The following is a 26,282-nucleotide window of genomic DNA, read 5'->3' on the forward strand; positions in this document are numbered from 1 at the left end:
TTATTCGCCGAGCTGACGAAGATCCTAGGCACCCGGCGACAAAGCACCACACCGTATAGACCTCAAGCCAACGGGATGATTGAGAGGTGGCACCGTTCATTGATATCCACTATCATGGCTCAGGCAACCGACAATTGGGTCGATGCGCTCCCGACAACACTACTGGGACTCCGAGCGGCACTGGAGGAAGACGTTAAGGCCTCGGCAGCAGAGATGGTGTACGGGACACCCCTGGTGTTACCGGGAGAGATGTTCTCCACAAATAGGGCAATAACCGAACACCAATTCGTGAATAGAATCCGCCGGCAAATGGAAGAACTTCGACCGTCCCCGGTAAAAAGACACGGGACAGAAAGGACCTTCGTACCGCAAAAGCTGCAGTCGTGCACGCACATATTCCTGCGCCACGACGCAGTTTTATCTCTTGTATTAAAAATTGTATTACTTTCACCTTATATTGTAATACTTTTTCCACAATTTTTATTTCCAAATCCAATTTGTATTCAAAATATCCGCCTGTATATGCTTAGATTCTTAACTTCATAAACATCAGTGGAGATCGACCATCACTCGCCTTTCAATTTGAGGTAGAAATTGTTTAAATGTGTTGCAGCTAGGGTTTCTGACCCGGGTCGACCCGGGACATACATTCCCGGGAATTCACAAAATTTTTGTTGTCCCGTGTCCCGGGAATTCTTATCTTAAATTCCGGGAATTGGATTTAAAAAAATCTTGAAAACATACAACATTTTCACGACTGCATGAAGGGAAATAATAAATCAAACACACAAAGAATCGTAAATGTTAAATAATTCTGATTTTATACTGAACAAAACATTATTTAAATGTAATAAAAGCGAATGTACATATATCCTACGGTGAAACTATTATGAAGCGAGTATATTCTTCTTGTATTGACGATTCCACAATGGAAGAAAGTCTTTTAGATTCGGATGAAGATTAAACAATTGTGTATTTGACGATTAATGAAGACGAATATACAAAATAACGTAAATAAAAATAACATCGACTTTAAAAAAGAAATTAAAATATGTAATGAACGGATTTACGCACGTCTTTATGCAGAGGGCGTGATACGTCGTTATTCTTCCAAGAGTCGAGTTAGGTGGAAACGTGGACTAACCTTGGGATAGTTATATATGTGTATATAGTCGGGGAGGTTCCTGACTGCAAGTCGTCTTCGTTGATAACAGCTTCCTCGTCGTCTCACGGCTGAGGTTTCTCCGGAAACAGCGTGAGGAATGCAGGGGAAGTTGTGCTGGAACTCAGGGGAGGGAGTGATGCTACACTCGACCTCGCGGCGGTTCTTCAGCAAGATGGTGGTGGATCTCTGGGCCCCGTCTCCCCCTGGAGACGTGCACAGCAGAGATCTTTCTTCGACGGGAGATCGCGTGTAAGAGAGCGCGCGCTACATGCGCGTGCGCCTATATAGCTTTTCCCTGGGTGGCCACTCGAAATAAAGGGCGAGTGTTGCCCTATGGGACGATGGGAAAACGTCGCGTTACAAATATACATGCTGACAGGAGAAAAAACCGATAATTTAAAATAAGAAGAGGTAATTAAAAATTGTTTTCATCCCTTTTAACAATAAAACCAACTTCGACCGAAACTAAAAGAGTTTTTTCCATTGCTGGAAATTTTTGTATGTACCAAATCTAGAATTAGACTTTCGGATTCTCATTTAAATATTTTAGTATTTTTAAAAAGCTACTTTAAATAATTTCACCTTTATATTTACATTTTTTCAAGTTAATAGATATATTATGTATTTTTTTGTAAATAAATACATATTTTTTTATAAATAAAAAATATATTAATAGATATATTATGTATTTTTTTGTAAATAAATACATATTTTTTTATTAATAAAAAATATATAAATTGAAAAAAAAAGTTTTTTTACACGTGTCCCGGGATCCCGGGAATCCCGGGAACGAGCCTGAGCTCCGTCCCGTGTCCCGGGAATTGAAAAAGTCCGGGAAATCAGAAACCCTAGTTGCAGCCTATACAACAATAGTACAATTTTCGCGGAATACCTATTCAGGTACCGTGGAACACTACTGTTCCGCAGAACATAGTTGGGCAATAATAAAAGCAAAGCTTTATTATTACGAACTTTAGCTTAGAAACCCTGCATACGTCAGAGTTTGGATGGCTAAAAAACTATTTGAAAAAAAAAATTGCTGCCCGGTTTAGAAACCCTGCTTAAGAATTAATTTTTGCGGCCGTAGTTAAGAAACCTTGCTTGCGTAATATTTCAAGGCACAAAGAGTATCAAATAAATTTTATTCGCATTTATGAAATTATCACGTGGATATACATATGGCCGACAATTTCAATAGAGTAATTATTTTCGAAAACGGATTTAAAACTTATCGAAAAAATTGATTTTGCGCTGAATTGTCATCCGTTGAGTTGTCGTTGCGCTCAGTTGTCTGCGCTAAGTTGGTTTGCGCTGATTTGTCGTACCACCGTATTTTCTGTATTCTCAACTCTCAACAGTTCTGGTCGACACTGTCTTCAGCTTCAAAGGAATTGCCTTTGCGCAAATACTTTGGTACGAATTGTCAGTGAGCGAGTTGCCCAGTTACCTAAAAGTTGGTATTACTACGTAGTACCAAATTTAGACAAAATATGTCACTAACAAATAGTTAGGCGAAGGCAAGTCGATCTGGTCGCTGTCAGGAACGTTAAATACGGGGACGATGGAGTGCAGGCTTTGTCTTGGACCAGCTCCGGCCGACTCTTCCGTCTCCATCTTCGGCGATCCTCATCCAGAGCGTCTGGAGCAACGCATTCGGACCTGCTGTCAAATTTATGTCAGTTGCTGGTTACAGGTTACAATTATTGTGCACCCAATTGGTTAACTCTTCTACTTCTTTCATCTGCAGGTTAAAAGAGGCGACGGGTTGCCGAACACGGTGTGTCTTTCGTGTAAGACCAATCTGGAATCGTTAATCAGCTTTCGAAAGGCTTGTTTTCGAAACAACGAAACATCTCAAGTGAGGTTGGATGATTGCTTGAATATCAAGACTGAAGAGGTTTTGTTGGAAGATTTAATATGGGACGATGAGCCTTCAATACCGACAATTCACCGAAAGAGTAGTGAAATTTGTTCAAAGCCATCTCCCAGTGAATCTGAACTTGTTTTACATACTAGAGAAAAGCTGTTCAAATGTGCAACTTGTTTAAAATCATTTACCCAAAAAGATAGACTTGTGATACATTTAAGATCTCACACAGGGAAAATGCCTTATAACTGTGAAATTTGTTTAAAATCATTTACTCGAAAATTTAATCTCAGGTTACATAAAAAAACGCATTATGGGATAAAACATCAAAAATGTGACATTTGTTTAAAATCGTTTTTCCATAAATCTAGCCTCGCAATGCATGAAAGATTTCATACTGGGATACAGTTATACAAATGTGACGTTTGTTTCAAATCATTTATTCGAAAAGATAGACTTGTGATACATTTAAGATCTCACACAGGGGAAAAGCCTTACAAGTGTGAAATGTGTTCAAAGTCATTTTCTGTAAAATCTAGCCTTAAATCACATGTAATATTGCATACTGAGATAAGACCACACAAATGTGAAATTTGTTTAAAATCATTTTTTCATAAATATAGACTTGAGTCACATAAAATATCGCATACTGGGGTAAAACCATATAAATGTGAAATTTGTTTAAAATCATTTACTCTAAAATCTAGCTTCGGGTTACATAAAAAATCGCATACTGGGATAAAACCACACAAATGTGACATTTGTTTAAAATCGTTTACTCTAAAATCTAGCCTCCTGTCACATGAAAAATTGCATTCTGGGATTAAACCACACAAATGTGAAATTTGTTTAAAATCATTTTCTAAGAAATCTACCCTCGTTTCACATGAAAAATTACATACTGGGATACAACCATACAAATGTGACATTTGTTTAAAATCATTTATTCGAAAAGATAAACTGGTAATACATTTAAGATCTCACACAGGAGAAAAGCCTTACAAATGTGACATTTGTTTAAAATCATTTACTCAAAAATCTAGCCTCCTGTCACATGAAAAATTGCATTCTGGGATTAAACCACACAAATGTGAAATTTGTTTAAAATCATTTTCTAAGAAATCTACCCTCGTTTCACATGAAAAATTACATACTGGGATAAAACCATACAAATGTGACATTTGTTTAAAATCATTTATTCGAAAAGATAAACTGGTAATACATTTAAGATCTCACACAGGAGAAAAGCCTTACAAATGTGACATTTGTTTAAAATCATTTACTCAAAAATCTAGCCTCCTGTCACATGAAAAATTGCATTCTGGGATTAAACCACACAGATGTGAAATTTGTTTAAAATCATTTTCTCATGAATCTAGCCTCGTTTCACATGAAAAATTACATACTGGGATAAAACCATACAAATGTAACATTTGTTTAAAATCATTTATTCGAAAGGATAAACTGGTAATACATTTAAGTTCTCACACGGTGGAAAAGCCTTACAAGTGTGAAATTTGTTTAAAATCATTTTCTCATAAATCTACTCTCGTTTCACATGAAAAATTACACACTGAGATAAAACCACACTAATGTGACATTTGTTTAAAATCGTTTTTCCATAAATCTACCCATGTGAAACATGAAAAATACAATCATACAAATGTGATATTTGTTTAAAATCATTTATCCAAAAATGTGACCTCGTGCGACATGAAAATTCTCATATGGTGGAATAATAAAAATATATATATATGTATATATACAGTAACGGTAATTCAAATCGCGACCCCCGTAAATATCTTGAATTCTCACAATTTCTCGGTAAAAGGTCCCCTACTTTCGAAAATACTCTTTTTTATTCAAAAGGGTAGTATTTCGAACATTTTGAGGTATTCTATTGTAATCGTAATCGTAAGTGAACCATAAAGGAGGTTTGTAATAAAAAGAGTGTTTATTATACAAGGTGTATCAAAAGAAAGTTTATATTTAGTGTATCGATTAAAAAAAAAGTAAGCGGTGTATCGAAAAAATGTTTATTAATTATTAAAGTACACAATTTGGGAATTTATTTCTTAAAAATAATACCGTCCAAATGTAGACCCTCGCGTTCGCGCCACTCATTTAATCGAACAGTAAAATTACTTATGACGGCTCGGCAGGTGGACTCAGTGATGGCTGCCATTTTGTGACCGATATTTTATTTCAAATTCGCCAGGGAAGTCGGTTTATTGACGTAAACTCATAGATATAGAGTTTTTAGCGCCATATATAAAATAGTATCTAAGAAAGTTGGAGTACTTTATAGATCAAGGAAAATCATTTATGTATAATGCAATTGTCCAACCACATTTTATGTATTGTGGATCTGTTCTGTAGGTTAGGCTTAGAGTCATGAGAAGTATCTTCGCCGTAAATAGCCTCGGGGGCTTTATTAATATAGCATTAGAGGTATCAATAAATTACAGAATTTAAAATTAAATAAGAGTAGGAAAAAAATATGTATGGAAGTGTTTTTACTTATGTTAAGCTGCCAGATGAAATTAGAAATATACTTGTAATAGTGATAAATTTCTGTTACTTAAAAGGCTACACCTCTGTTTGAATTTGTAAATGGTTATTTTTATTTCTTGTGTACATGTGCATATGTGTATGTACGTATATGTACATATGCATCAGTGTGTATATACAGTAACGGTCAATGAAAAAGTGTCCACTTTCAAATTACGGTAAATGCAGGTATACTTTTTTTTGGCGGCGGATTTATGCAAAGTCCTTTGATTTTATGAATATGATCCTTTGTTTTTATTTAAGTTAGCTTAGCCGTGACTTTCGGCTCATTCTCATCGTCCCCGTGATGTTTAATAAAATTATGCCAATTTATCCTAAACTGACCGCGGCGCAAAAAACTCAAAATTTCGGCTTTGACTTTCTCATACGTCAGCTCTCGATCTATAGCTAGTAAATTTGGATGCAGCAAGCCATCAGAACTCAAATATATCAAGATGAAATCAAATTCTACACCTCCAGAACGAAAAAAACGTTCAGGAAGATCGAAAAAGACCACAATTGCTGAAGATCAACTTTTGAAGTGTTCCTGTCTTCAGAACGCTTCAAAACTACCGTGGATATCAGATCGGAGTTTATAGCGGCTAGTGATTCTGAAATAAGTCCAACAACAAATCCATTTTTCACCAAAAAAATGCGCCTGCAGCGTCTGGAATGGGCCAAAAAATATGAAAATTGAACTCTAAGTGATTGGCAGAATATGATCTTCTCGGATGAGAATAAATTAAATTTATTCTGGTCCGATTAAATGTGGTGTGTGAGACGCAGAACTGGGGACGAATGCTTTTTGCCAACGGTGAAGTATTTTAAATAGTCTGGGGTCTTTCTTTTACTTTTGGGTGGGCCAGTTGGCTTTTATTGACGGGACGGTAAACGCAGAAGTTTACAAAAATAAATTAACAATGAACCTGTTCCCATCAATTGAAATGCATTGCGCGTATGAAACACAGAGCATTTTCCAGGACGATTCTGCGCCGAGTCATCGCGCTAAATCCGTATTTTTAAATTTTTTCAAATACTTTATATCCTAGGGAATATGTTAAATGCAAAAATATTGTACAGATTAAATGTTATGATATTTAGTTGAAAGACTTTATTAAAAAAACATGGAATTTTGACGCTGGAGTGGCTGGGTAATAGTCCTGACTTAAACCCGATTGAGAACTTATGGGGAATAATGGGGTTAAAAGTGAATAACAATAAGCCTATTTGTAAATACCAGCTTATACAAATATTAGAAAAAGTGTGGTATGACGACATTACAGGCGATTGTTTAAAAATATTGGTGGAATCGATGCCTTCGAGAATGAGAGAAGTGATATAAAATAAAGGAAGGGTTGCACAATATTATATTAAGTGTTTGTAATAAGTATTATATATGTAGATATAATTTAAGTAAAAAAAAAAATTATAAATAAATAGATTTTATGCCAAAAAACAATTTTTTCTAGACAAAATTTTTTTTTAAAAATCCCAGTTTTACAAAAACTTGAATAAAATTTTTATTTTACATATTATTAAGGCTCAAATGATATCAAATCATCGAAAATATATTTATGTAACACTTGTCATTCAAAATTGTTGGATAAAAATTATTTAGAACATATAAATTAAAAAAATACGCATTTTTAAGGTGGACACTTTTTCATTGATCGTTACTGTATGTTAATACGTATACTTATTACAGATTTAATATGTATACTTATCTATTAAACTACATATGTATATACTTATATCTGACATAAATAAGTAAACGAACAAAATCTTTATTGTTTCAATACTCTTTATTGTTAAAATCACACATCCTATTCAAATCTAAATTATATATATTATAATTTATTACGGTTTTTAATTTAAGATGATACGATCACATAACATGTTTAAATCTAAAGTATAATTCTTCATAACTTTTATACTTCATAAGCGTGAATATGCAGACCCGAAGATTAAGTAGTATGAACAGCAAATGCATATTTTTGCAATTGGTTGAAATGCACTTTACGGTCACCCATTGAAATGCACGATAATTTAAATCAATGGCCGATAAATACGTCAATACATACATATGTATACGCGTACATTTTAGATATAAATATCAGAACCCTTGAAGACGGGCTTGCGAGCCTTGGTCTAGAATCCGTTCATACGTAAGATTTTACTCTTTTTAAGAAATATTTGTTGCGGAACTCAGTTGAAAAACCCTGAATACGTAGGATTTGAAAATATAATTTTTGGGGAAAAAATCGAAAACCAAAGATTCTCCCATTTTTTATCAAAAGCAAAGTTCATAATGACGATTTGCGAACCTTCAGAAGCTCTGCATACGTAAAAGTTTGAATACCTAAAAAAATTGCTGCCCGGTTTAGAAACTCTACTTAAAAATAAATTTTTGTGGCCTTAGTTGAGAAACCCTGCTTGCGTAATATTTCAAGGCACAAAGAGTATCAAATAAATTTATTCGTACTTATGAAATTATCATGTAGATATGGCCGACAATTTCAATACAGTAATTATTTTCGAAAACGCATTTGAAACTTATTGAAAAAATTGATTTTGCGCTGAATTGTCTGCGCCGAAAGGTCGGCGCTAAGTTGGTTTGCGCTGATTTGTCGTGCCACCGTAAAGGAGGTATGTAAAAATACCCTTCCCGCAAAAAACTGTCAGTCGGCTTAAAGGGTATTAATACCCGTTCCGCATTGAATGTATATATTTCAAATTATGGAACAATTGTTATTATTCAGTGCCGGCACCAAATTATTTGGGGCGCCGTTCGACGCACCAAAGGCGCTTTAAAATTTAAAATTAAAGCGCCAAAGGCCCTACTTAATTTTAGATTATAGCTCCAAAGGCACCTCTACTTTCTAAACTCAACATTTGTACTCGGCAAATTCTATTCATTGGGTGAAGGCGCATTCCTTTTTGTATTATAATTAACGTTTTTCGGTGGCAGCCACAATTTAAATCTTGTGCTATACGACGCTGCGAAATCTTCTGTAACATTGCATACTTTTTTCGATATTCTCCAAAGATTTTTTACGCTATTTTCTGCTTTAATATATTTATGGAAGATTCTAACTGATAACGTGTAATTATATTCCTTAAAAAATATCTTAGATTTGAATAGTGAAACGAATATTCAAAGATGTGGGGATTTTTTTATTTTGTAAACAATCTACCGATCTTCAAATTAAGCTCACCGAGAATTCAAAATCTGACATTATTAGCAATGAAAAGTTATCAATTGAAAAGCCTTTCTTTCAAATAAAGTTCAAGGTAAAATGAATCCACTCATTTTATTTATTTATATATATTTTAGCTACCAAGCAAATTTAAAAATACATCTTAATTATTATACTTAACTCTAAAATTTATAATTAACTTATATGTACTGTCCCTCACAGAGGTGTCTCTTCGCACCTCGCAGGAATGCATCCATGTTCTTAGCAGACCTGATGCACTCCGGGAGGGCATTATACATGCGCACACCCCTGTGAAAAACACTCCCAGCTGTCTTATTTTTTCTTACTCTACTTACAACTAGTTTATCCTTATGTTTATATCTATTCCTTATTATATAATCATCAAAGTACTTAGGCAATAACTTATGATCTAACTTAAAAACAAAAGATAATGTACTAATATTTAGACTAATTTTAATACTTATCCATCCTAATTCATCTAACATACTTCCAATACTCTTAAATCTACTCACATTCAAAATACCTCTCATAGCTTTATTCTGTATTTTTTGCATTTTTTCTAAATCTTGGCCACTAAACAAATTAAGTACAGTGGCACAATAAACCACACGTGGCAAGACAATTGAATTAAACACTAAAATTTTACTTAAAATATTTCTTAATCTACATAATATACCAACTTTTCTAGCCATTTTTTTTATTATAAAGTCAGCGTGCATTTTAAAATTTAGTCCTGAGTCTATGTATACTCCTAAGTATTTTATATTTTCAACTTTTTCAATTAACTTATCATCAATTCTAATTTCATTCAATATATTTTTATTTTTGCCATTCAACCACATCATTTTTGTTTTATTCACATTCAGCTTTAATTTATTTTCACACAACCAGTCATTCACATAATTTAATTCTATATTTAAAATCTGAGACATTACATCAACATTCTTTCCAATTATATATATCAATGTATCATCTGCAAACAGATGTATTGTAATAAATTTTATAAAACAGCATAATTTACAAGAATTATATCCAAAAATTTGTGTTGCTATGCTTTTGCTGGCACTGCCTGAAACTGTAGCAAGGTCCTAAGCCCGTAAAAGGAGGATGGTAATCCAATTTTTAAAATTTTTTTCTAAGGGTGTAAGAAACAATTGCCCAAGGGCGCCATTGAGTGTAAGGCCGGCACTGAGCGTGAATATGAAGACCCGAAGATTGAGAAGTACGAACAGCAAATGCATCTTTTTTCAATTGGTTGAAATGCACGATATGATCATTGAAAGCCCAAATGAAATACACTATAATTTAAATGGTCGATAAATGTTTGATATGCATGGCATAACTAAAGTGACCATACGTCCCGTTTTGAGCGGGACGGTCTCGTTTTTAGGTAGCCTGTCCCGTTGTCCCCAAACACAGCTTCGGGACGTCGAAATGTCCCGTTTTCAAAAAGAGAGCAATACACGGTAACAATTTAAAAAAAAAGTGCAAAAAATCAACTAATCGACCGATTTCTCATCTGCATACAGTGTGCATATGGATATAGCGTGGGGTCTGCGAATGTGTTATTGTAGTCAATTTTTTTACGTGAACAATGCCTAAACGGAAGTGCACTTTTAATGTTAACTTACAAACTAAGTACCCGTTTGTAAAGCAAAGTAAATATTACTCCATCGGACGTCAGATGTGAAAAGTGTCGTACTGAATTTAACGTAGCCCACGGAGGTGCCAGCGATATTGAGCAACACTTAAGATCAGAAAAACGGAAATTCCGATTTTGCTGCCGCTTCAAGTTCTTCAGTGCCTAATTTTTTTAACGTAACAATCCTAAATTTTGAGTTAAAGACCGCAAAAGCCAAAAAACTGTAAAAATCGCGGATTTTTTTAAACGCTCATATCTCGTAAACGATCATCCACAAACAAAAATCAATATCATATTCGAATTCAGTGGGTCAAACTTAGTAAAGATTGGCTAGTCTCCGCTCTGGTAACTCAAAAACGTGATTTTTTGTTGCTCAGTGTTATTAATAGTCACCGGAGCCTGAGGGGGCCGTGTATTGTTCAAAGGTTGTAAATGCATTGTTAAAGGTTTGCCGAACAATGGATAGCACTGTGCTATCCATTGTTCGGCAAACCTTTAACAATGCATTTACAACCTTTGAACAATACACGGCCCCCTCAGGCTCCGGTGACTAGTAATCACTAGAGGTAGGATAGCCAAGGGGCCGCTCATTGTTCCATTGTTGTAAATCCTTTGTAAAAAAGGTTCGGCAAACCTTTAACAATGCATTTACAACATTTGAACAATACGCGGCACCTTCCGGGTCCGGCTTTAGTAATCACCGAACCGAATTTATTGTCAGTGAGCAGTTGCCCAGTTACCTGAAAGTTGGTATAACTAGTACCAAATTTAGACAAATTTAGACAAAAGGCAAGTCGATCTGGTTGCTGTCAGAGCTAAATACAGGGACGATGGAGTGCAGGCTTTGTCTTGGATCAGCTCCGGCCGAGTCTTCCGTCTCCATCTTCGGCGATCCTCATCCAGAGCGTCTGGAGCAACGCATTCGGACCTGCTGTCAAATTTATGTCAGTTGCTGGTTACAGGTTACAATTATTGTGCACCCAATTGGTTAACTCTTCTACTTCTTTCATCTGCAGGTTAAAAGAGGCGACGGGTTGCCGAACACGGTGTGTCTTTCGTGTAAGACCAATCTGGAATCGTTAATCAGCTTTCGAAAGGCTTGTTTTCGAAACAACGAAACATCTCAAGTGAGGTTGGATGATTGCTTGAATAACAAGACTGAAGAGGTTTTGTTGGAAGATTTAATATGGGACGATGAGCCTTCAATACCGACAATTCACCGAAAGAGTAGTGAAATTTGTTCAAATCCATCTCCCAGTGAATCTGAACTTGTTTTACATACTAGAGAAAAGCTGTTCAAATGTGCAACTTGTTTAAAATCATTTACTCGAAAAGATAGACTTGTGATGCATTTAAGATCTCACACAGGGGAAAAGCCTTACAAGTGTGAAATGTGTTCAAAGTCATTTTCTGAAAAATCTAGCCTTAAATCACATGTAATATTGCATACTGAGATAAGACCACACAAATGTGAAATTTGTTTAAAATCATTTTTTTATAAATATAGACTTGAGTCACATAAAATATCGCATACTGGGGTAAAACCATATAAATGTGAAATTTGTTTAAAATCATTTACTCTAAAATCTAGCTTCGGGTTACATAAAAAATCGCATACTGGGATAAAACCACACAAATGTGACATTTGTTTAAAATCGTTTACTCAAAAATCTAGCCTCCTGTCACATGAAAAATTGCATTCTGGGATTAAACCATACATATGTGAAATTTGTTTAAAATCATTTTCTAAGAAATTACCCTCGTTTCACATGAAAAATTACATACTGGGATACAACCATACAAATGTGACATTTGTTTAAAATCATTTATTCGAAAAGATAAACTGGTAATACATTTAAGATCTCACACAGGAGAAAAGCCTTACAAATGTGACATTTGTTTAAAATCATTTACTCAAAAATCTAGCCTCCTGTCACATGAAAAATTGCATTCTGGGATTAAACCACACAAATGTGAAATTTGTTTAAAATCATTTTCTCATAAATCTATTATTTATGAGAAAATAAATGGTTACAGGTTACAATTATTGTGCACCCAATTGCTTAACTCTTCTCTTAATCCTCATTTTTCATCTGCAGGTTAAAAGAGACGACGGGTTGCCGAACACGGTGTGTTTTTCGTGTAAGAACAATCTGGAATTGTTAATCAGCTTTCGAAAGGCTTGCTTTCGAAACAACGAAACAACGAAACATCTCAAGTGAGGTTGGACGATTGCTTGAATATCAAGACTGAAGAAGTTTTGTTGGAAGATGTATTATGAGACGATGAGTCTTCACTGCCGACAATTCACCGAAAGAATAGTGAAATTTGTTCAAAGGCATCTCCCAGTGAATCTGAACTTGTTTTACATACCAGAGAAAAGCTGTTCAAATATGCAACTTGTTTAAAATCATTTACTCGAAAACATTATCTTGTGCTACATTTAAGATCTCACACGGGAGAAAAGCCTTACCAGTGTGAAATTTATTTAAAATCATTTTCTCAAAAAGCTAACCTCAGGTTCCATCAAAAAACACATACTGGGATAAAACCACACAAATGTATCATTTTTTTAAATTCATTTCCTCGAAAATATGATCTTGTGTTACATTTAAGGTCTCACACGGGGGAAAAGCCTTACAATTGTGACGTTTGTTTAAAATCATTTATTCGAAAAGATAGATTTGTGATACATTTAAGATCTCACACAGGGGAAAAGCCTTACAAGTGTGAAATGTGTTCAAAGTCATTTTCTCGAAAATCTGGCCTTAAATCACATGAAATATTGCATACTGGGATAAAACCACACAAATGTGAAATTTGTTTAAAATCGTTTATTCATAAATATGAACTTGTGCTACATTTAAGATCTCACACGGGAGAAAAGCCTTACCAGTGTGAAATTTGTTTAAAATCATTTGCTCAAAAATCTAACCACAGGTTACATCAAAGAACACATACTGGGAAAAAACCACACAAATGTGAAATTTGTTTAAAATCATTTTCTCAAAAATCTAGCCTCGTTTCACATGAAAAATTACATACTGGGATACAACCATACAAATGTGACATTTGTTTGAAATCATTTTCTCGAAAATATGATCTTGTGTTACATTTAAGGTCTCACACGGGGGAAAAACCTTACAAGTGTGAAATTTGTTTACAATCATTTACTCGAAAATCTAGTCTCATGTTACATATAAAAACGCATTCTGGGATAAAACCACATAAATGTGACATTTGTTTAAAATCGTTTTTCCATAAATCTACCCTAGTGACACATGCAAAATTTCATACTGGGATACAATCATACAAATGTGACATTTGTTTAAAATCATTTATCCAAAAATGTGACCTCGTGCGACATGAAAATTCTCATAAGGTGGAATAATAAAAAAATATATATATACATACAGTAACGGTAATTGAAATCGCGACCCCCGTAAATATCTTGAATTCTCGCAATTTCTCGGTAGAAGGTCCCCTACTTTCGAAAATACTCTTTTTTATTCAAAAGGGTAGTATTTCGAACATTTTGAGGTATTCTATTGTAATCGTAATCGTAAGTAAACCATAAAGGAGGTTTGTAATCAAAAGAGTGCTTATTATATAAATAATTTAAATTTTATTTAAATATCAATTTTATTTTTATTACATTTTATACCAGGAAAGCCTTACAGGTAAACCCCAATGCGCCTTCCTGGCCAATTACAAACAATACAGCATTTTTACTATACAAGTCGCTGAATTACGAGGCACTGAAAACTTGCAAATTAACGAGACATCTATGAATTGTACATAAATTTTATTTAACATTAATCATATTCCAATAGTGGTGACATAGTAGGTAGGAGGGTTTTTAGCCAATTTTTAATCGGGAACCGTTTCAACAATGAATTCAGAGAAAATTGGCCAACAACTGGAGTCACAAATATCCAGATCTGACCAGCAGGACTACAGATATGTATACTCAGAAAAATTCTTTTCAATCAAGTTCAGCTCATGGGATCGAACCCGGCGCCTCTCAGTGTTAGGCAGAAGCTTAACGACCGAGCTACGCTGCCGGCTAATGTTTATATTCTAAGGTTTTGGCCGCCCTTGTGCAATGATGTTTTTGGCGCCATATATAAAATAGTATCTAACAAAGTAGGAGTACTTTATAGATCAAAGAAAATCATTTATGTATAATGCAATTTCCAACCACATTTTATGTATTGTGGATCTGTTCTGTAGGTTAGGCTAAGAGTCATGAGGAGTATCTTAGCCATAAATAGCCTCGGGGGCTATATTAATATATCATTAGAGGTAGCAATAAATTACAGAATTTAAAATTAAATAAGAGTTGGAAAAACATATGTATGGAAGTATTTTCACTTACATATAGTAAACTGCCAGATGAAATTAGAAATATAGTTGTAATAGTGATAAATTTCTGGCACCTGTAAAGCAACACCTCTGTATGAGTTTGTGAATGGTTATTTTTATTTATTGTTTATATGTGCATATGTGTATGTACGTACATATATGTATGCATCAGTGTGTATATATGTTAATACATTATTATTTGTAGGATTTAATATGTATAATTAGCTATTAAACTACATACATACATACTTATATCTGACATAAATAAATAAACAAACAAAATCTTCATGGTTTCAAGACTCTAAAATAACACATCCTATTAAAATGTATGTAAATATTATCTATTATAATTTATTAGGGTTTTTAATTTAAGATGATTCGATCACATGACCTGTTTAAATCTTCATAACTTTTATTGTAGCAGTTGCATCTATGTCATGACCCGTGTAACTGTCGAATGTTATTATCGGTTTCTAGACCAAGGTTCGCTAACCCGTCCTCATGGCTTCTGCTATTCATATCTATCATGTACGCGTATATGTATGTATGTATTGACGTATTTGTCGACCATCGATTTAAATTATCGTGCATTTCAATAGGTGACCATATTGTGCATTTCAACCAATTGAAAAAAGATGCATTTGCTGTTCGTACTACTTAATTAGCCCGGATAATCGAGAGTGTACTGTATCTAGTACAGGGTTTCGCAAACTTTTTATGCAATGGAACACTTTACAAACCCGAAAATTTTAACGGAACATTCAGCTTATTTTTAAAGTTGGGTAAATATAAAATAAAATATATTATTAAAACACTTATTATCTATTTCATAAATATTTTTAAATATAGTAAACAAAGCTCTTAAGAGGGCTGTACACCCGAAACCCTAATTTTGTTACCGTTCCTTTCTTCGATATATGTATATATTTAGTGAATGCGACAATATATATCAATATATATATTGAGTGAATGCGACAGTTGCGCTTCGACCAGATAAAACGTATTTTAAATTGACAAAATCGAGGTTTCGTATTCTACTATTTTCTCCTCCAAAACTGGACCAATTTTTAAAAAAATTTCATCATCGGTATGAGAAAGATACTTTCTGTGCATCTATCGGCGTATTTTTTTTTAAATCGACCGTTAAATAAGCACGCTGGACTCGTTTCGTGGGTGTAAAAAAGAGGCGATTTTATAGATGTTTGGCGGCTCCTAGCTCATATAAAAAATAATTAATCAAAAAAATAAAACGATAGATGCACCCCAATGGTAGATATCCATAGCATATTAAAAAATAATTTCTCCAGTGCCATAATTGAGGAAGGGAGAAGTATAGTTCGTTTGTATGGACAAGGCGCTGCTGTCCAGCCCTCTTAACGACTTTGATTATTTTTAATCCTTGAATCGCAAATCTTCCTGATATCAGGCATAATATAGGTGAGTTCAATTCTTATATGTATGTGGGGTAGCGTCGATTTTCTTTCTGCACTTTGATCGTTGCAGCATAATAAGAAAATTATGCTTCGTATAAATAGACAAAAATAGCTTGTTTTGCTATATCGGGGTGTTTTTCTGACAAACTCCCTCAGAAATCATTAAATGGCTTAAAGTCATCTACTTTAAAATTTAAGCCATTCATCAATTATTCTATTCATTCATTATTTATTATTTATTATTAGTAATATTTATATATTTACTTATGTATTTCTTTTTTGTTTACTATTTTTCAATACTCTTTATTATTTATATGGGCGTTGGGGATTGCACTATTCTCCCTATCGTCAGGAATAAAAGCTATTATTATTATTAAGGCTGGAAAACAATCAAAATTATTAGATTCAACCGATGAAATCCAAAATTGAATTTTATCTCGTATTAAAAATTGTAATGCTTATATTGTAATACTTAATAATACAATTTTTATTACTTATTTACGTATCCAATTATTATTCAAACTCTCCGCCTGTATGTGCTTGGATTCTTGACTTCATAAACATCAGTGGAGATCGACCATCACTCGCCTTTTAATTTGAGGTAGAAATTGTTTAAATGTGTTGATGCCTATACAACAATAGTACAATTTTCGCGGAACACCTATTCAAGTTCCGTGGAACACTACTGTTCCGCGGAACATAGTTGGGCAATACTAAAAGCAAAGCCCATAGTGACGATTTGCGTACTTATTTTAAAAACCCTGCTTAAGAATAAATTTTTGCGGCCTTAGTTAAGAAACCCTGCTTGCGTAATATTTCAAGGCACAAAGAGTATCAAATAAAATTTATTCGCATTTATAAAATTATCATGTAGATATTCATATGGCCGACAATTTCAATAGAGTAATTATTTTCGAAAACGCATTTAAAACTTATCGAAATAATTGATTTTGCGCTGAATTGTCATCCGTTGAGTTGTCGTTGCGCTCAGTTGGTTTGCGCTGATTTGTCATGCCACCGTATTTTCTGTACTCTCAACTCTTAACAGTTCTGGTCGACACTGTCTTCAGCTTCAAAGGAATTGCCTTTGCGCAAATACTTTGGTACGAATTGTCAGTGAGCGAGTTGCCCAGTTACCTAAAAGTTGGTATTACTACGAAGTACCAAATTTAGACAAAAGATGTCACTAACAAATAGTTAGGCGAAGGCAAGTCGATCTGGTCGCTGTCAGGAACGTTAAATACAGGGACGATGGAGTGCAGGCTTTGTCTTGGACCAGCTCCGGCCGACTCTTCCGTCTCCATCTTCGGCGATCCTCATCCAGAGCGTCTGGAGCAACGCATTCGGACCTGCTGTCAAATTTATGTCAGTGCTGGTTACAGGTTACAACTATTGTGGACCCAATTGGTTAACTCTTATTCCCATCTTTTCTCATCTGCAGGTTAAGAGAGGCGATGGGCTGCCAGACATAGTGTGTATTTCGTGTAAGAACAATCTGGAATTGTTAATCAGCTTTCGAAAGGCTTGTTTTCGAAACAACGAAACATCTCAAGTGAGGTTAGATGATTGCCTGAAGATCAAGACTGAAGAAGTTTTGTTGGAAGATATAATATGGGACGATGAGCCTTCACTACTGACAAATCACCGAAAGAGTAGTGAAATTTGTTCAAAGCCATCTCCCAGTGAATCTGAACTTGTTTTACATACTAGAGAAAAGCCGTTCAAATGTGAAATTTGTTTAAAATCATTTTGTCATAAATCTAAACTCGAGTCACATAAAAAATTGCATACTGAGTTAAAACCATACAAATGTGACATTTGTGTAAAATCATTCTTTCAAAAATCTAGCCTTAAATCACATGAAAAATTGCATACTGGGATAAGACCACACAAATGTGACACTTGTTTAAAAACGTTTATTCATAAATATGAACTTGTGCTACATTTAAGATCTCACACGGGAGAAAAGCCTTACCAGTGTGAAATTTGTTTAAAAACATTTTCTCTTAACACTTACCTCAGGTTACATCAAAAAACACATACTGGGATAATATCACACAAATGTGAAATTTGTTCAAAATCCTTTTCTCGAAAATCTAGCCTCGAGTTACATAAAAAATTGCATACTGGGATAAAACCACACAAATGTGAAACTTGTTTAAAATCGTTTATTCATAAATATGAACTTGTGCTACATTTAAGATCTCACACGGGAGAAAAGCCTTACCAGTGTGATATTTGTTTAAAATCATTTGCTCAAAAATCTAACCTCAGGTTGCATAAAAAAATACATACTGGGAAAAAACCACACAAATGTGAAATTTGTTTAAAATCATTTTATCGAAAATATGATGTTGTGTTACATTTAAGGTTTCACATGGGGGAAAAGCCTTACAAGTGTGAAATTTGTTTAAAATCATTTACTCGAAAATGTAGCCTCATGTTACATAAAACAACGCATTCTGGGATAAAACCACACTAATGTGACATTTGTTTAAAATCGTTTTTCCATAAATCTAGCCTTGTGAAACATGAAAAATACAATCATACAAATGTGATATTTGTTTAAGATCATTCATCCAAAAATGTGACCTCGTGCGACATGAAAATTCTCATAAGGTGGAATATTAACAATATATGGTAATAATAAAAATATAAGGTGGAATAATAACATATATACAGTAACGGTAATTGAAATCGCAACCCCCCTAAATATTTTGAATTCTCGCAATTTCTCGGTAGAAGTTCCCCTACTTTCGAAAATACTCATTTTTCGTTGAAAAGGGTAGTATATCGAACATTTTGAGGTATTCTATTAAGGTCTTGTTCGAATTTCGAGTGAGTAACTACGATTTGTGCGAAACATGGCGAATTGTGCGAAACTTGGAAGTGGCGAAAAATTGGCAAATAATTTCGCTATCTTCAAGAGGATTGTCCACTCGAAAAATTACGTTGCAGTTGAGATGTCAATGGCCAATTTTAGCACGTTTCCTCAAAAATAATCGAGGAACGGAACCCGGTAATCGCAAACCAGGCAGTCGTAGCGTAAAAAAACAACCCCCCAAGAATATCGCATGATAAAAAGTTCATGCTAAAGGGATCGCTTGAAAACTGCCCAGGACATTAGAGGAGAATTCAAACAAACGACTAGAAAAGACATCATCGTCGAAACTATAAGGAGACGACTTCGACAAGCAGGAGGAAAAACATATATATGGAAGTGTTTACACTTATAATAAACTGCCAGATGAAATTAGAAATATACTTATAAAGTGATAAATTTCTGGCACCTGTAAGGCAACACCTCTATATGAATTTGTAAATGGTTATTTTTATTTATTGTGTATATGTATGTGCATATGTGTATGTACATACGTAGATGTATGCATGAGTGTGTATATATGTTAATACATTATTATTTGTAGGATTTAATATGTATAATTAGCTATTAAACTACATACATACTTATATCTGACATAAATAAATAAACAAACAAAATCTTTATTGTTTCAAGACTATAATCATACATCCTATTGAAATCTAAATACCATCTAAAATAATTTATTAGGGTTTTCACTTTAAGATGATTCAATCACATGGCCTGTTTAAATCTAGAGTAGAATTTTTCATAACTTTTATTGTAGCAGTTGCATCTATGTCATGACCCGTGTAACTGTCGAATATTATTATCATGTCAGGATAGACACTCAAAGGCTTGATCTTGTACATTTCTCTAAACTCGTTTGCATTAATCTCGTTTACACAAAACTCCTATATGGAAAATATAATATATACTTTCATATTATAAAGTATTTAACATATTTTGATATATTTTTAATATCAAACTCACCAAATTCCAAGGCAGCCGAACATCAAGATCCAATTAATTTAACAAAAAAAAAAGAGTATTTATACTTTACCCGACGATAACCACCAGACTACGTAATCGGTAAAAATACCCTTCCCGCAAGTAGGATTTGAAAACATAATTTTCGGGAAAAAAATCGAAAACCAAAGATTCTCCCATTTTATTTATCACAAGCAAAGCCCATAATGACGATTTGCTGACCTAAACTTAGAAACTCTGCATACGTAAGATTTTGGATAGCTAAAAGGCAAAAGGTAAAAATCTATTTGAAAAAAAAAATAGAAACCCTGCTTAGGAATAAATTTTTGCGGCTTTAGTTAAGAAACCCTGCTTGGGTAATATTTTAAAGCACAAAGAGTATCAAATAAATTTTATTCGCATTTATAAAATTATCATGTAGATATAAATATGGCTGACAATTTCAATAGAGTAATTATTTTCGAAAACTTATCGAAAAAATTGATTTTGCGCAGAATTATCATCCGTTGAGTTGTCGCTGCGCTAAGTTGGTTTGCGCTGATTTGTCGGACCCCAGTGAGAAAATCATAAAGGCACAATGAGTATTGTTACGTACGCCGCGGATTGAGCGAATTGCACTTAGACCAACGGATATCTGTTATCGGATTAACTTAATGCATGCACTTACTTCCAAAGATTATATCTGGACTCTAAGTGCATTTAGGCTAAACAATGACCGTTATTAGTTATTTCTCAGAATCGGTATGGGAAGACCCAATGTCTTGGAAATACATATCCGAATACGTGACTATACAACAGGTAAACAGATTAGGCGTCCTGAGAGATCTACCCTTTATAAGGCGGTACGTAGGCGATATAATTCATTCTGGACGGAGCAGTGACACTGCGTGTATCTCCTTAATCATCAATAAATGTTGGAAACGACTGTTGGCCTTTTACTTGGATCCTCCACCCACCCCTACGCAACAGTATCAAATAAATTTTTTTGCACTTTATAAAATTATCATGTAGATATGGCCGACACTTTCGATAGAGTAATTATTTTCGAAAACTTATTGAAAAAAATGATATTGCGCTGAATTTTCGGTGCGCTGAATTGTCGGTGCGCCGAGATGTCGGCGCTGAGTTGTCGGGATGCTGATTAGCTGATTAATATTTAAGTCATAATTATGAAAATAACAACGAATTACATCTTAAAAAAAAATTGCGTCTAACGATATAAATAAAACGGGTCTAACTCACGTATATTTGTATGTATCTTCTTATTTTCTAAATTATATACGTTTTTTATTCTGTAAATTATATATCTTTTCTAAATAATTAATGTTTTTCTTTTATCGCTTATGTATGTATAATGTTTTATTTCGGTCTGCCTCACGGAACCGAAAGTGAAACGCCCGAAAACGCAAATATCGGAAGGCAAAGATCGAAAATCGAAATATCTTAAGTCGAAAGATAAAAAAAGGGTCTCTCCCCCCCCCGTCGTATATACTCACGAGCAGGATACAACAGGAACAGGTTTTTCCTTCCGTTTTCTGCTCGCGCATATTAAACAAGGCTGTATGACAAAAAGAGAGATAATTTCACCGCATGCCACTCATATCCCTATATATTATCAGTGGCGGACTATCGAACAGCAAAATTGGCGCATATCTGTGGTCTCTAAATTTAAGGGGTCTCCAAATCGTTCTGAGAAAAATTATAATTCGGAAATTGCTATGCATTTCTCCATAAAATATTGGAGTTTACGACTACTTTTTTATGTAAAGTACAAAGCTTTGCGATAATTGCTCTCATCGTCGTTGATTGTTTGGCCTTTCTAGATAAATTTCACTGCTACAAAAGAATTCGCTAATTAATTACATTAAAAATGGCAGAATACATACCTGCAATTCACAATTGAAAAATAAAGTCACTCTATGATTAGTGGGGGGGCCTCTAAATTACATTGCGCCTGTGGCCTCCGAAACGCTTAATCCGCCACTGTATATTATATATACATAGTACCGTTTACCATGCACCCTTTTTTTTTGATCTTTCGATTTTCGATCTTTGCCTTCCGATCTTTGCGTTTTCGGGCGTTTCACTTCCGTTCCCGTGAGGGAGACCGAAATAAAACATTATCGATGCGGTGCAAACGATCGAAAAGCGCCAGACAGACTGAACCACAGATTAACGACACGTGTACCTTATGTGTGCGCACTGCTCGCACTTACACTAAGCGGAATCTACCCGAAGTCCCGACATACCTACCCTGTATACGTTCTGTGCTTCTGATACTTTAGTTCCGAATTTTACCTTATTAAATTATTAAAAACTCGCCAGATAGATCCAACTCAATTTTAATAATTGCATATGTGCACATCGAAAGGTTACTCGTCATCTGATGTGCAATTTTTCATTCGTGAAGTCGAGAAATACGTTTAAAGCAGCCATCCAGTTAATCTGTGGTACAATCTGTCTGGCGCTTTTCGATCGTTTGCACCAAACCCAAACATTATACATACATACATAAGCGATAAAAGAAGAACATTAATTATTTAGAAAAGATATATAATTTACAAAATAAAAAACGTATATAATATACAAAATAAGAAGATACATACAAATATACAAAAAGTGAATTAACAATTTGATAACAAGGTTTGGTCAGTTTGGAATTATAAATAAACAATATTTTTATGGAAAACAAAAGTTTCATAAATATATGATTTGCTAACCACTCGATGTTAAATACACAGTGGTGTTCCCCTATCTGAATGTGATCCGTGATAACATGTATTTTCTTCCCCGTAAACCTCCTCAACACTTCTGGTCGACACTGTCTTCAGCTTCAAAGGAATTGCCTTTGCGCAAATACGAAGTGAGCAGTTGCCCAGTTACCTGTAAGTTGGTATAACTAGTGCCAAATTTAGACAAAAGATGTCACAAACAAATTAGGCGAAGGCAAGTCGATCTGGTTTCTGTCAGAGCTAAATACGGGGACGATGGAGTGTAGGCTTTGTCTTGGATCAGCTCCTGCCGAGTCTTCCGTCTCCATCTTCGGCGATCCTCAACCAGAGCGTCTGGAGCAACGCATTCGAACCTGCTGTCAAATTTATCTCAGTTGCTGGTTACAGGTTACAATTATTGTGAACCCAATTGGTTAACTCTTCTCTTAATCCTACTTTTTCACCTGCAGGTTAAAAGAGGCGATGGGTTGCCGTAGACGGTGTGTCTTTCGTGTAAGACCAATCTGAAATTGTTAATCAGCTTTCGAAAGGCTTGTTTCCGAAGCAACGAAACGTCTCAACTGAGATTAGATGATTGCTTGAAGATCAAGACTGAAGAAGTTTTGTTGGAAGATATGATATGGGACGATGAGCCTGCATTACCGACAATTCACCAAAATAATAGTGAAATTAGTTCAAAGGCATCTCCCAGTGAATCTGAACTTGTTTTACATACTAGAGAAAAGCCGTTCAAATGTGCGTCAAAATCATTTACTCGGAAAAATTATCTTGTAATACATTTAAGATCTCACACAGGGGAAATGCCTTACAAGTGTGAAATTTGTTTAAAATCATTTTCTCAAAAATCTAGCCTTAAGTCTCATAGAATAACGCATACTCCAATAAAACCACACAAATGTGAAATTTGTTTTAAATTATTTTATCAAAAATCTAGCCTCATTTTACATAAAAATTCCCATGCTGGTATACAACCATATAATTGTGAAATTTGTTTAAAATCATTTATTCGAAAAGATAAACTGGTAATACATTTAAGATCCCACACAGGGGAAAAGCCTTACAAGTGTGAAATTTGTTTAAAATCATTTTCTACTAAAACTATCCTCGAGTCACATAAAATATTGCATACTGGGATAAAACCACTCAAATGTGACACTTGTTTAAAATCGTTTTTCCATAAATCTGGCCTTAAATCACATGAAAAATTCCATACTGGGAAACCATCATACAAATGTGATGTCCAAAAACGTAACCTTGTGCGATATAAAAAATCTCATAAGGTGGAATAATAACAATATACATACATATATGTATGTATAAAAATATTGTTTATTATATAAATACTGTTTATATTCTAAAGCTTTGGTCGCCATGTCCTGCAATGATGTTTTTCTCACATATGATATTTGTTTAAAATAAATTTGCTTACAAGCATCCCAAGCCGGCCCCCCTGGTTAGCATACTCAAGGGCGAAATCACACAGCGTGGTATGCAGTATGTGGTATGTGGTACGTGAACAAGTTCTCCTATATTTTTTAAAACCGTTATCGATCACTGTCAAGCAAGGATAAATAAAACCATACAATTTGACCGAAAAAGGTCTAAAGGTTATGCGCCGTTTATTGTTCAATTGTTGTAATTGCTTTGTTAAAGGTTCGTGGGGCCTTTTTTTTGCACTCTAGCTTTGTAAATAGAGCCAAACCGCCCCGATTCCTGGAAAAAGCACGCTCTCTATCCTTAGTCTTGTCATAACGGATGGACATGGTATACGTGCCAGGTATGCCACGTTTTTTATATATGTTTAAAACTATCTAAAAAAAACCTCATCCCACATCCCATGAAGTGTGATTTAGACCCCTCCCCCCCCTCAAAAAAAAAGCATTTCGGAATTGAAATTAAAAATCATTTCATGAAAATTTTTCACAATACACATTAAGGAGTAATAAGATTGAAGATCACCTAGAATAATAATAGTATTGTAGTGGTAATTTGAAACAGTATTCAATATATCACTCTGCATACATCTACATGGAAATAAAAACCAGGGGTTTTAAGCGCTGGAGTTCTCGAATCAATGTAAAAAAAAAAATTACGTTAATGTCATTCGAATAACTTTTGTATATAAAAATAATATAAAACTGTAGATTTAAGTAGTGGACAGTAATAGACCCGACCGTGGAAAATCAAAATTGCAAAAATGTGAAAAATAAAATCATTTTTTACACATTTAAAAATGAGACAGTTTACAACAACTTCGTAATAGGATAATGTTTAAATAGGATTTTCGAGTTTAATTTAAATTAACTGTAAGGTATAAGTTTATTTTTTTAGTATTCCAAATCAACTAGCGAATCCTTGAGAACAGTATCATTTGTGTTTTAGATTTTTTAAAGATCCAGTGTTTCTTAAACTTATATTTAGGTTTTCAACAAAGAAACTATTTTTAAGAGGTCATAAAATTTATTTTCCAAGAATTATTCTCAAACTGTCTTTTTTTATGCAACTAGATTAACAATTGTGTCTTGGTCTCTAACTTTTTTTATTTAAAAAATGCTATTTGGCCATGAATATTTACGAGACATTATATTTTTTTTTGTAAATTACGAAAGTTCAAGACCAAGATGTCAAAATAATAAAGTTGAACTCAGTTTTTCTCAACATTTAAAAAAAATCTTAATATTTTGTAATATGGCTTATTAAAGCCAATATAATTTGTAAGTTTTGTAAAAATTTTATAATTCTATCACTGGTTCCCAATCTTTTATTTTCAATAAAGAAAACTTTACTTTAAGTTGAAACGAATGTCTTCCAGTTGAATAAAAAATATCTATATGGTAATAACACCAGAACTTAATATTTAGGAAAAACTTATATTGATTTTTAAATACTGGTTCTCAAACTTGTACTTTTAATAAAGAAAAATTCGAATAATTTTATTTTCTTGATAACTACATTGTACATATGTAAAATACAAAATACTTTTCATTGTAATTATTCCAAAACCTTATATTTAGTAAGAGCAGATATGTATGTATATTTAAAATACTAGTTCTCAAATCCAAAAAACTTTTTTTCTGAAAATAATTTTAATGGTAATTATTCCAAAACAAAATTTATATTTATGAATAACAATATTTTTAAACTTTCGTTCTCAATTTTTTTTTCAAATCGCGAATTTATATTTATTTTATTGATAATTATTATTTTATTAATTCAGTTTTATACCAAATTTTATTGAAATATTTGGTGTATTATAAAGATTGCTATTGTCGAATGAAATTTAAGCCTCAATATATATATACAAGATTGTGTTTTAATATCGAGTATCATTTTATTTTTCCACTTCATTTATTATTTTTTTTAATTTTAAATTAAAAAAAAATCGATTTTGGTTAATCGGAAATGGACATTTTTTTAATAAAAAGTTAAAAATTGTTATTGTTATTTCAGATTGATAAATTAT

General features: G+C 33.8%; 3 protein-coding genes across 3 annotated transcripts in view; all 3 read left to right on the plus strand.

Annotated features, from left to right (window-relative positions):
* The window catches only part of LOC143919146 (uncharacterized), a 1,208,594-nt gene that overhangs the window by 844,965 nt on the left and 337,347 nt on the right, over window positions 1-26,282 (plus strand). The window lies entirely within an intron of this gene.
* Window positions 11,201-14,034, plus strand: LOC143919138 (uncharacterized). Its single transcript, XM_077441330.1, has 2 exons — window positions 11,201-11,386; window positions 11,459-14,034. The coding sequence occupies exons 1-2, from the start codon at window positions 11,273-11,275 to the stop codon at window positions 12,260-12,262; spliced, it is 918 nt and encodes a 305-aa protein (XP_077297456.1). The 5' UTR covers window positions 11,201-11,272; the 3' UTR covers window positions 12,263-14,034.
* LOC143919118 (uncharacterized) lies at window positions 17,230-20,357 on the plus strand. The gene is made up of 2 exons (XM_077441307.1): window positions 17,230-17,605; window positions 17,682-20,357. Exons 1-2 carry the CDS (start codon window positions 17,492-17,494, stop codon window positions 18,720-18,722), a joined length of 1,155 nt encoding a protein of 384 aa, XP_077297433.1. The 5' UTR covers window positions 17,230-17,491; the 3' UTR covers window positions 18,723-20,357.

This window comes from Arctopsyche grandis, chromosome 11, assembly GCF_051622035.1.
Source record: "Arctopsyche grandis isolate Sample6627 chromosome 11, ASM5162203v2, whole genome shotgun sequence".
Classification (NCBI taxonomy): Eukaryota; Metazoa; Arthropoda; class Insecta; order Trichoptera; family Hydropsychidae; genus Arctopsyche; species Arctopsyche grandis.